The sequence below is a fragment of the Hevea brasiliensis genome, chromosome 5, assembly GCF_030052815.1.
Source record: "Hevea brasiliensis isolate MT/VB/25A 57/8 chromosome 5, ASM3005281v1, whole genome shotgun sequence".
Lineage (NCBI taxonomy): Eukaryota > Viridiplantae > Streptophyta > Magnoliopsida > Malpighiales > Euphorbiaceae > Hevea > Hevea brasiliensis.
In genome coordinates this window covers 115,805,220-115,817,670 of record NC_079497.1, presented here as the reverse complement: position 1 = coordinate 115,817,670, position 12,451 = coordinate 115,805,220, and the positions used below count along the sequence as shown (strand labels likewise).

At 45.5% G+C, this 12,451-nt stretch overlaps 1 protein-coding gene across 1 annotated transcript; it reads right to left on the bottom strand.

The window, feature by feature from the left end:
* Window positions 1-2,585: 2,585 nt before the first annotated feature.
* LOC110654445 (ribosomal protein S1, mitochondrial) lies at window positions 2,586-10,249 on the bottom strand. Its single transcript, XM_021810438.2, has one exon. It carries the CDS (start codon window positions 3,531-3,533, stop codon window positions 2,727-2,729), a length of 807 nt encoding a protein of 268 aa, XP_021666130.1. The 5' UTR covers window positions 3,534-10,249; the 3' UTR covers window positions 2,586-2,726.
* Between the last annotated feature and the right edge of the window lie 2,202 nt (window positions 10,250-12,451).

Below are 12,451 nucleotides of genomic sequence, written 5' to 3'. Positions count from 1 at the left end.
AACCTTTTGGTCCTTGTCCTTAGTTGACGTCAATGACATGGAGTGGAAGAGGTTTAAGCACTGGTCCTACCCGCATGTCTCTGCGGTCCTTAGGGGAAAAAGATTCAATCCCGCACCCTTGTCTATGAGCACCTTGTGAACCTCGAAATCCTCTATGTAGTTAGTTATGTAGAGAGGCAACATGTGCGGATGGCCTGTATGCGCTGCATCCTTTTCAGTAAAGGTCATGGGTTGAGGTGCGGAGATTTGCCCTATCATTACCTTCAGGCCTTCCGGTGGGGTATCCTTGGTAATGTGGGCTGACTTTAGCACACTAAAGAAGATGTCAGTGTGCTTCTGGGATGTCTTGAGCAGTTCACAAATGGAACCGGGATTTTCCTAAGCTGCTCTAAGATGTCGTACTCGGGCACGTCCGCCCTTTCCTTTCTCTAGCCCAAGCGGTGCTTTGGGGATCATTGCCTTGCAAATGAGGCGGTTGATAGACCCTTCCTGTCCTAGTGGTATGGTTAACATAAACTTCTTCCCTTGAGGTTAACTCCAAGACTAATGTGTATATTTCTGCTTCATTCACTTCCTGAACAGTTTTTGTGCCGGGGAAGAAGATGCATTGACCTTGGCAGTTCATAACCATTTCTCGTTAGAAGAAAGATTCCTCCGACCACTATACATGTGATTGGACTAGTTAATTTCGTTTCTAAAGAACTGAAACTGTCCAGAATCGGGCTAGATAATGGCAGTCTACTTGGACCTATAGATAGGTTTATGGACTAGTTAATTATGTTCATAAAGAAGTAGCCTTTCCTTAAGCGTCTGTTCACCTCAGGCAATGAATAAGGATTCCCTTGCTTCGTAGACAGGGTTTGTGTGAAATGAGCAGTTTATTAAGGAAAATAAAATTCCGTCTCTCAACTCAATAGGTCGACCCGAGCCATTGCTATATGGTATGAGGAGTATGATAGCGCGAATAGCACAAGGAGGAAATAGGGGAGTTTACATTTCTTTTTTTAGTTTTCTAAGATTTCCACAGTACTCCAACAACTACTAACAGAGAGATGAACGTTCAGAATTTGGAAATGAATGCTCATAACTTCAAAGGGAAGGAAGAGATTGTTAATCGGAAGGGGAAGTCAGTCTTCTTACAACTTACTATCAAATTAATCCTGACGTGGTCTCGAAACATAACGCTTGCTGAACAATTTGCCCATCTGCAAAGAGAAGGGCTACGTTGATCAACTAAAGCATGAAACGAGATGCAAAGAACAGAGGCAAGCTTAGAGAGGACCTCCCAAACCGACACATAAGACTCTTCTACCATACGCATATCTAAAGCCGTAAGTCAAAAATCACCCCAAAACCTTCTATTCGTTCCCCAACAAGTGGATCTTAAGGCACGAAAGGAAGACTTGGGCGCAAGGAGAAAGGAGATAAAGACCAGAACTGAACTCTTCCTCTTCTCCTCTAGGTTCCGTTTCCGTTCCTAGCGAGCTAACATCAAACAATTCCTTCCAAACTATCCTGCTATTCATTCCTCCGCTTGCCAATCACCTCCAAACTCAAAACAAAGAAAGCCCAGCCGGGAAGGCAAAAGAAGGATTCCCATTCCCCTGCCTGGCAAGAGACTGCATGTAAGGATCTCACAATCGAAGGAAGCGCTTACTTACCAATGTACCTCCAACTCGATGAAGTGCACTCCCAGCGAGAAGGAATGACACTTTCACTGCCAACTCAACAGCTCGAAGTGGAATCGAACCACGAAGGATTTTCAGTCCTTTGCTCTAACCAGCTGAGCTCTCCGAAAACAACGTTCGACTTGCATGTGTTAAGCATATAGCTAGCCTTCCTTCTGACTGAGCAAAATAGGAAATTTCGATCCGCCGGAACATAAGCTTTCTTATCTGGGCGCCACCCGCGGCGGAACAGTCTTAAGTGGGTGCGGAGTCGAACCGCATGAGGATTTACAGTCCCAGATGCCCGGCTCTTACGGATTTACAGTCCGCTGGAGCTACCTGAACCACTTTCCGAAAGTCTCTTTCTTTCTTTACGTAATTTCATTTCATTTAATTAAGTCCTTACCGGGCACAGGTGAACAAGTACAGTCAAGGGAAAAAGACAAAAAAATCTTTTGGTTAGCAAAGAGCACCCTATTATATTAAGGAAGCACACCAGCTAAGGTACGAGTGGAATAGACAGGAACGAGAATCAGAGAGTTTAACGAAGCGTTGCACTCCTTCGTCGACTTTAATCCTACCACGGAGTAACCCTTGATTTTGAGTGGCTAAACGCTCTACCTTCGTAAGGTATGTAATTCGCTCTTTCTGCTCATGGAAGTTCCTTGCAAAAGCGCTCCGGTAATTACAGGAAAGCTTTTGTGTTTGGTCGGACAGGAGTCTGCTTTCGAAGCATCTGGTTTTTGTTTTATACTTTAGCCAATAAGTAAGTTCATTTCCACTTTCTTGACTTGACATCAAGTAAGAAGAAGAAGATCAGATCGAATCGATTACTACTATCTATCGACTTGCTTGCTAAGACTTCCCAATTAGTCTAGTATGTCTCAGTGCTAGCAAGCAAAGCTGTCTATGAATTACTTTCTTTCAACAAAAGAATGGATTAAGGTGATAGAGTGTTACAGGAAAGGCTAAAGAATGGATTAAGGTGATAGAGTGTTACAGGAGAGGCTAGGCTTCGGAATTGAAAAAGTGCTCTTTTTCGTCAGCAAATTTCGCTCATCAAGTTCTTCTTTGATCTTCCGCTGGTAGCGACACCACAATATTCATCCATTTGGGATCATAGCGCTCGATGTTGAATCGACCATTCAATAGCGCTCGCCTTTGCATTTCCATTTGCCTTCGCCTTTCCATTATCTTTCGCCATCGCCTTCGCGATTCCTTTTTCCATGTTCCTTTCCTTTTGAGAGGACGGAATGGAAGAAAAGTAATGAAACCTGCGATGGCTACTGAATAACCTCCCTTGATTTTCTTAATATAAAAGCCTTTGACCTTTTTTTTCGTTCGCCAAATCTTTATCAGTTCCATCCAAGCTCGGATTTGTATGAATCTTCGTGGAAGAAGAAGCGGTTCACCAGCCACTACATCTGTGGATCCCACCAAATCATTAAACCTGGCGGCTGCTCGCTCTTTGATCATTGATTCACCGGCCACTAGATCGATGAAGAATCTCTCCAAAATATGCTCTTTGATCATTGATTCACCGGCCACTTTATTCTTAAAAAAGCAGGCGGTCACTTTATTCTTAAAATACCAGGCGACATCCTTTTTCTTCAACCTGGCGGCTGCTCGCTCTTTGATCATTGATTTACCCAGGGAACCCACTTTATTCTCAAACCTGGTGGCTCGGTTTTTTGGCACTCCTGTAAGCTCATCTTGCATACAAATGATGGGGGTCCCAAGTCCTGCATCCAACAAGAACATTTTACCCCTTAAGCGTAAGACTGAAGATTGTAAGGCGTTACCTCGGAATAAGGAAAAACTGGAATTAGCTCTTGGAAATGATCGATTCAAATAGATGCTCGTCATAAGCTTTTTGATTTGATCCTCTTCCTCCTCTTCCTATTGATCTTGATTAGTTCCAGCTTGTTGAGAGTTCTCTTTTCTTTTCTTTCTGGACCGGACCCATTTTTAGACCGTCTCCTGAAACACCTGCTTATCCCGCATGTGCTTTCGGAGCCCCCACTCATTCAATCACTTGCTTGTGATTGCAGCCATTCCCCGAAAAGGGAGAGACGAGGGAATCGTCCGCTCCCGTTCATGTGACGAAGCGAACATCGTTAGGTCCCGAATTCTGCGACCCCCCTACCCTCATTTCCCGTAAGTGAGAGCACTGCCCGAACTCCATTCTAGAGGGCCACCTGCGCTACCAATCCATCTAAATAAGGTCTTCTCCCGTCTTCTTCCCTGTTCCTATGGTCTTGATCTGCAAAGTGATTTCCGAAAGCTCCCAATAGGCCAACGCTTCTATTATAATTAAGTAAGTAGGAAAGAGCTTTAGATGGGATTCACACGCAGCTTCTTATTTTTTCTTTTTTTACCCTACGCGCCTGCTCTTAAGGGGACCTGGGATGAATCTCCGACCGTAGCGTAGCCTTCGCTGCCCTTTTATCCAATGATGTTTAGCAATCGAAAGGACCGGTCAAACGAACTGATTCGTTTCCTAGTCTCCGATCGATTTCGTACCGTCATTGTAGAGGGAATTCTCTCTTTCCGCTACTAACTGCAAAGGCACTCGAGAGAGTAGGACTGACCACCTCACGTTTGGGGTTCCGTTGGTAATACGCCCTCTATGATTCCCAAATCCCCTCACGCCAACGCAGGAGTTGGAGGGTACACCCATGCATATGTTTAGCTCTTGGCTTCGGTTCCCTACTGTCTAATCTCCTAGGCCTCTCAGCTGACGTCCGAAGAATCGATGGTCCCTCCAATTACTTATGGAACCCCTTTGTTCGTATCACTCATCGGCTCCGCTTAGGTCCCTCTCGATTCTCCCCGGATTGGAGGATCACCTTTGACCTGCCCGAACTGCTAATATAGCTAGTCTGCGTGCCGATCGTTTCCCAGAGGTAGGAGCGGTCCCCTTTCGGGAGAGAAAGTGAGTCACTGCTGTCCAACTTAACCGGGCGATTCCGACAGCGTCCCTTGGCCTGGTCACCTATTAGAACACACGATCCATGTCTCACTTTGATCTCACACCCTCATTCTCGTTTGAATTTTGGAGCTCGACCTTCGTTGCTCGGATGCGCTTGACTGAAGAGTCCTCGACAGGTCATTAGCCAGAAAGTTCCAAAGGGAGAACAAGTCTGAGACTCACTCGGCTATATCCTCCTCAGGACCTGCCCGACATGCTGTTGACTTGGAGATGAATTCTCCGGCCGTACCTTCTGCGGTCGTTACGCTTGGTCGGTCATGTTGGGACCAAAGAAAAGTGGAAGCTTCAACCGTGTCGATGGCATTATAACTAAAGAAGTACGCGACCTCCAAAATCAACATCTACATCCCGTCGCTACGCTTTCAGTCCTTTCAATGTTCATCTTCCGGTGATCAGCGCTCTTGTTCACGAAGCCAACCGAGTTGCTCATGGGAAGGAGCATGTGAGGGAGAAGGACCATTATTCGTCTCTTCGAACGGAGCCCAGGTTGAATCCGCCCCCTGGTTTTCTTTTTTTTTTTACTATGTATAACCTCCTCATCAACAGACGTTTCCCGAATAACCATTCATTTAATGAAAAACCTGCGCTTGTTAGCAGCTGAATCACTCTCTCCTCTCGTAGTGGGCCTCTTTTCTTTCCCCCGCTGGCATGAGGTAAGGGCCCATTCCACTAGCTCTTCTTCTTTTGAGAAGAAAATAAATAGAGGGGTGCGCTTTCCCTTTGAATGAGTAGATCTTCCCGCCCCCGAACTCGAAAAGTAAGCATGGCATCCATCCTTAAGCTAGATAACAGGAAGAAAAAGAGTGATAACTCGGGGAGGCATCAGCTTTACGTTCCCCATACCATATCATTACATACGAAATTCTTTCATTTCTTTTTTTATATTACGAAAATTTGAAAGATGTTATGGAGGGTTGTCAATCCATGCTACTGGGCAGATCTTTCCACTTCCCATTCCCTTCCTCGCTCATCTCAGCGGCCGCCTCTCGATCTAAATGTGCCCCCAGCGGAAGAGATTGAGCCTGACTCAGAAGAAGTGGAGCTACGTCGTCACATGGAAGAACATCTTTTTAGGCGCTTAAGGGACAAATCCCCCCGGAACGAATCCCGATCTGCCTTTCCAGCAGGCACGGGAGACCGCTCAATTGAAAAGGCAAATGATCGAACGTATGATGGAATTAGATCCCGATCACTCGGATTTTTGGCGAACGCACCAATCTAAGCTAATTACGGATTGCCTTCTGACGAATAGACAAATAGATTATGCGCCGCGCCAGCTGCAACAAATGCTTTTTCCGTTTCTGAGGCAGCATCTCTATCAGCTAGTCGCTACTAGAGTTTTTAAGGCGTTTGCGCAATCGGCTTGTTGGTTGGTGGCTTTTGTAATCTAATGGCACTAATGCCACTCTGAAATGAAGAAATCCCTTCTGATTCATGTGCACAAGCTCCCTCTGAAACCAGGATATAAGCCTTTGCTTCACTGGCTTCATGGTCAACTTCAGTCATGAGATGAAAGATCATGGCAAGATTGATGCCATGATCAAATTCAAAACTCACACCGTCGCCAAAGTCCTTATTGACAATGGGTCAGGACTGAATGTCCTGCCGAAGGTACCCCCCAAACTCAGCTTAATCCCTCTACCAAAGTCAGTGTTTGAACGGAACTGGTTGCTTACTTACTTTTAGCCTCGGGATACTACTTTTCCAGGAAATGATTTTTGGGAAATCTGGACATTCTATCGATTTTCCGGACAGCTATAGTTTTAGACCGTCTACTATCTCAAGCTCAAGCATCTTCTCTTTCTCTACGTAATTGCGCTCAACCAACGGGCCGGGCAGAGGTGCGAAGCGAGAAGGTTTTCACGCGTGCAATGACAGAAGGACAGAAGCGCCTTCCCTTCGGCAGGAGAATTCTTTCGTGTCTTGCGTATCTCAATCTTCACGCGTTAGCTGGGCCCCTGATCCGCGTAGACCAAGGGCGAACACTCATCGTTTTCTATTAGCAGAGATCGGTTCTAGGTTGCTTTTTAGTAAGGGATAGGAACTTTAGGGAAGTCAAGTTGAGCCTAAACTAGCGTCCTCACCTTATGCTCCCAAAATGACTCTCTGGCACTTTCTCCCTTACAAGGAGAAAAAGGAAGTCCCGTAGAAAGAAGTCATCAAAAGACTACAGCTCATAGTCAATCCCCAGCTCTTGCCGGCATAAGCGGTCGTCAGCTTTGACTTGGCAGTAGGAAGAGTCTACAGGCCTAACCCTATTACCACAGGCGTTGGAACTACTCTAAGGACTCTCCCCCCGCCGGCAGAAGTAGGTAATCGGGTCCCCTAAGAAAGATTGTAGGGACTTCAGCAACTTCCTTTCTCTATGGGGCTATTAATGCCACTCTTGGGCGAGAGACTCCGTGGTAGAGTTGCCCTCTCTCTTCACAGAATGGCTTTAACCATCTCTTAGTTGCAAGGTGGTGGCATTCTCATCAATCAAGCGGTGCTCCAAGGCGGAAGGAGAAGCAAGGGGCGTAGCGTTGAAAGGGCTTTATCTGGTCGGTCGGCTCCCTCTCCTATTCGCGATAGGGTTCTATTCTAAGCGAGATCCCAGAAAAAGTGAGGCTGCCCTCATGAAGCTAGGATTGAAGGATGCTATTTAGTATTTAGACAGAAGGGAGGGTCTCATACATCAGCTTTAGCGACACGCCCCATTGTGCTCTCTATTCGCATAGGCATCACCTTCAGGATATCATCCTCCATTCAGAGTGCTCTCTTCCTATTTCATTCAACAGTCAAGTAGGCCCTTGGACAACCAGTGAGAAAGGGCTTTAGGGATGGGGATGAAAAAAAGGCCAAAAGGTACATAGCTATCGATTTCTTTGTGCGTTGATCACAAGAGTTAGCGATTGGTGAGGGCTTTGGCAAGTGCCTGCTTTTATTCCGGTTTGAACTGAAAGGCAAGGAGCGTAGCAGCCACTATGAGCTTTAGCCTAGCCCTTCGGTAAACATTCAAACTGACACGGCTATCTCACTCTTCAACTCCGCCAATCAGGCTTTTTGACCTACACTTTTAGCAATTTATAACCAATCCACAGATTGAACAAGATTCATCCCTTGGAAGCCCTAGAAAAAAGTTTAGCCAATCAGGCATTTTGACTTACACTTTTCGCCATTTCTCACTAATCCACTGAAAAAAGAAGAAGCTTCGCTCTTCAATCTGCACCGAAGACGCTCCTCTACTCAGTCCCAGGATCCTTCAGATCAGGTTTCAAAAGCCAGGAAAGAAAATCCACTGAGAAAGGGCTGTAAAAGCCAGGTGCCCCAGGATTTGCTTTGAAAGCAAGGAAAGGGTCTTCAAGACAGGGGAATTCTCGTGGATCACTAACGGTACCTCAGATCTTGGAGGTAGGAATTAGCTCATTAATCTTTTCTCGCTAACGTCCCTTTCTTATGCAATTTCTAGAGGAGAAGGTGGGTGGTGCGAAGCAAGCGAATCGATAAGAAAGAATGAAAGGAGCGAGGTAGGAGCTGAATCGGAAAAGGAGCGGATGGTTCATGTAGCAGTGGAAGAGTCAGTCGCCTTTTATGAAGTCTGGGCTTTCGAGATCGAATCGTAGCCAAAGTCTTTTTCCAGGTTTTCAAATATCTGGTTCGAAAGGACCAGGAAAGCGCGGGAAAACTTCCCAACGCCACCGTTTCGCACTCCCCACGGATCAGCCTCACCATCATGCAAATGCAGAGGTATCTCACTTGCGCAGAGCTCGCTACCGACCTCAGATGAATGTGGTAAGCATGGTTCTCCCCATCAAGCTCTATCTTTAGGAGGGATTCGGGGACAAGCGAAACTCACTCGAGAAGGGCTCTATCAGAGCCAACAACGCGATTCAGAATTTCATAAGGTCCCTGATGAGACCTCAAAAATGAAATCTCTGAGCTGGACTCGTCTGCGAGCTACCTATACCCGTACCAAGGCAGGAGCTAAACCAGAATGGAGGTCTCCTGGTTGGGTTCATCAACAGGTTCAATATTCTATAGACAGAATAGCATTTGAGGGTGGGCTTTCCAACATCCAATTTTGGGACACGAAAGATTCCGAAAGTCGTGTTTTGCTAGGCAAAGGTATAGTCATTTTTTAACATATTGAGAGTTGCGAGGAACCTTCTACACTGTTGCTTTCTAGTTTTCATCCTGCCAATCTATCGATGTTGTTTGTAGTCCCTGAAATGCGATCTTGATCTGCTAATCTTTTGAGGTAATCCACAAAGTGATGATTGATTTCCACAGGGCTTGCTCGAGAGCTACCTTCCTGCTATGCTTTCTTTCTTGGGTCAACCAAGTCATTCAATAGTCCAACAAGCTTTGCTGTCGCCGGGCACATAGAGAAGTAGTTCTGCTCTGTTCAGTATCATAAGTACTGGATGTTCCTGGAAGGGGTATGTCCTAAGTAGTTGCTTTCCCTTCTTCTGCGATATAGCTGGTGGCTTTCCCGGTGGGATGTAATGCAAAATCGTAATAGAGGGTCCCCCGCCACTATATCGCTAGTCGGTCTCTTTTTCCGGCTGGATGAGTGGTCGATCGGATGCTTTCGTCTGCTCTAGTCTTCCCCTCTGGTCACTGCACAGAGGGCGTATAGGAGCGCACCTCCGTTCCAGACCTCGAGCGAAGGCCCCTTGGTGACCTTTTCTGTTTCGTTAAGGAGACTTGTCAACGGTGGTGGTTCGGAAAGCGGATCGTTCCCCTTTATCTTGAACGACAAGTGTCACTACCCCCCCTGGTCCAAACTGGGTCTGGCGGAGCGATGTCACGACTGTAAGAAAATCTCTAGTTTTGGTGAGGCACGACTCGGAGGAAGAGATAGATCCAGCTTTTAGGGAAGTAAGGGAAAGGAACGGATAGAAAGAGCTCGTTCAGGGAAGGTAGGTGGTGGGGGGGAAGGAGAACTGTCCATAGTCGTGAGAGTAGTCCTAATTTCGTTCTAACTGAGCTAGCTCGTGGCTTGGTCTTCAGTGACATGATCTTCCCTTGGGTTACTTTTCTGCCTATTGACTGACTCCCCTGCATTTCAATTTTATCTTCTCGATAGCCAGATAGTGAAGAAAGAAGGGCGGTCTCCATCCTTTTCCTCATAAGTAAGTAAGTGCCGAGAGCTTGCTTGCTATTGAGCTACGGAGATTCGTTCCTCAGAAAAGAAAGAGTCTCCGTTATCTATGAAATTCTGTTATTAGCTTATTCAAAGGGAATGAGCTAAAAGCCGCTTTCCCAACTCAAGAAAGATGGTAAGAAGAGGAACGGAAAAGGGTACCGCAAAGGAGCAGGCCAGGCATTTGCGGGGAAAGATATCCTTCAAAGAGATTCCACCCAGCAAGACAGTTCTCTTATATGGCAATACTAGATTGGCGAGACAAGAGAGAAAGCTTAGAAAGTAGTAAGGTGTCTGTGGAGCTTGCCTTACAGGTAGTGACTAGACCACTTGCATATCGAACAGATATTACTCTCAAGGGAGTAATTGCGATATGACCTAGGAACTTACAGAATACCAAACTTGGATAATCGGTAGACTGTTAGGAGAATGATTGGCTAGATCATTTGGTTCACTGCGGAGAACCCTTTCTACGCTACGTTCCCAATAAAAAGCCGTCATCCTTCTGTCGCCTGTTAGCCACACCAAACCAAGATGTAAGCGAATGTCTCTTTTTTGGAGACGAGAGACTGAGCCTTCTCCACAATATTGATTGTTATCTTATTTCTCAAGGAACAAAAAGTTAAAATTTCTGGGAGGATAGGATTCTATTTGTTTTTATCATGGTCCGTCGGTGCACTCATTCCTAATTTAATGGGTGCGGGAGTTGCTACAATTTCTGAACCGGGAGCTTCCATATTTCAGTGGCCAACTCTTTGAGATAGTCAGAGGTAGCTCTATATTCGGCCTCCAAGGAACTGGCACGGTCACGCTTATCTTTCCTGTCTCGATACTTAAGTGAAGATCTTTTATAAAAGAGGGGACCTAATATTCGACTTACGAGCAGATAGATCCGAGTGATCAGCCAAACGGTTCCTGGCTGCCCTGGCAGAGTCAGCAAGCGAAGGAAGCTCAGTGATACAGAGATGCACGCACATGGATAGGGAGAGTTGACTGTAAGATTTACTGCACCCTCGTCCTAAGAAGCTGCGTGTGAATCCCAGTATTCTACTTCCTTCTCCTCGTCTTAGGAAGCTCCTTTTTTCTAGAATGATTTAAGGTAGCGAGTGCACTACTAGGTTACTAGGTAATGCTAATTAAATCAATGTAATCAAAAACTTTGGAAGAGGCTTTTGGTCTCTTCGATAGCAGAAGAACAATCATTCCTCATTCACTTCCAGGAAAGAAGAGCTAAGCGTTCCACTCCTAAGCCTATTCCTATTCTTCCCATCTCGAAGGGCTAATTCATAGCAGGAAAGATCATATGCTACGGCATCTACTACTCTGTACTTACCCGGCAAAGTCCTTACTACTCATACTATGGGTCACCCTTTTCTTTTTTTCTTTCTCATAGGGCCCTCATCCAAGAGCGCGAATTTCTGATTGTCAGGGCGGCCTCCAGCATCCGCGGGGGACAAGGCGGAAACAACTAAGAAGTCCGTTGTTTTTGCTTTTAACTTAATATGTTGTTTGTTTGTTAACTTTGTTGTAATGTTGTGTTTAGTTGTTTGGCTGGTCTATGTGTGTGTATGTAAGCTTCCCATTGGATGTACTCCCATGTAACAAAATGCTTGTAGTGCTGGAATGAATAAAATCTGCTTTGTTCTAGTTCATTCTCTTTCCCTGTTTTGTGCAGAAAAATTGAAGATTTGAATTCTTTTTGAAATCTCGTTTTTTTCTTGTTAATTTCTCACATATACAAGCTAAAACTACAGGGTGGAAGTTGTGTGTTTAAAGTATAAAATCCTCTAATATAATCTCTGACTATTGCTCCTGGGTTTTACACTATTCAATACAAAATATCTACTCGTGGACGGAGGGGCGTGCACTTGATAAGCGAACTTACACGAGGCATCTGACCCAAATTGAAACATTTGGTACACGGCAAAGCGTTCCATATCGCCGGATTATAACAGCCGTTACCGACTCTCATCTCTTTTTAGAAAGAGGATAATAGTTTTTGAGTTGGTTGGATCAAAAGAAGGTGCGTGCAAGCCGTGGTGGACTGGGAGACGCCACGCAAGGTGCAGGAACTACGATTCTTCGTCAGATTAGTCATACTTAAATGTATTTATATATATATAAGTATATATAATACTATAAGCGGTTCATCGAGGGCTTCTCGGGTGATCGGAAGGGCTTAAGCTGCTTTTGCCTTACCTTCTAGTAAAGGGCGAATGAGGGGTGTGTGCAATAGTTTTCTTTCTTTCTCTCGCTCGATCCCTATAATTTGAGAGATAACAGGAAAGCGTTCTCTCGAATTCGAGGATGTGACACAAAGAATGACTCTCTTCGCGGGGATGTCAGCAGATTAGGCAGCTGTAAGGTTTTTTTATATTCGGTGGAAGGCAGGCTGAAACTCTGCCCCAACCAAGTGAAACTAAGGGTCTGAAAGAGTTCACGATCTGATCTATGGGGTGTTAACCCTCGGAGGACGGCTAAGAATGTCCATTAAAAGGAGCGGACCGATGGGGTCGTTTTTCAAGCACGAATAGAACGATCTAAAGGGGGGTGTGCAACCTAGAGAGATGGCCGTATCTCTTTGATGAATGTGGATCGAGGTTCGGTTCATTTGGAAAAGAGGTCAGTCTTAGGGGAGACCATGCGAATGGTTGAATTGATGACTTC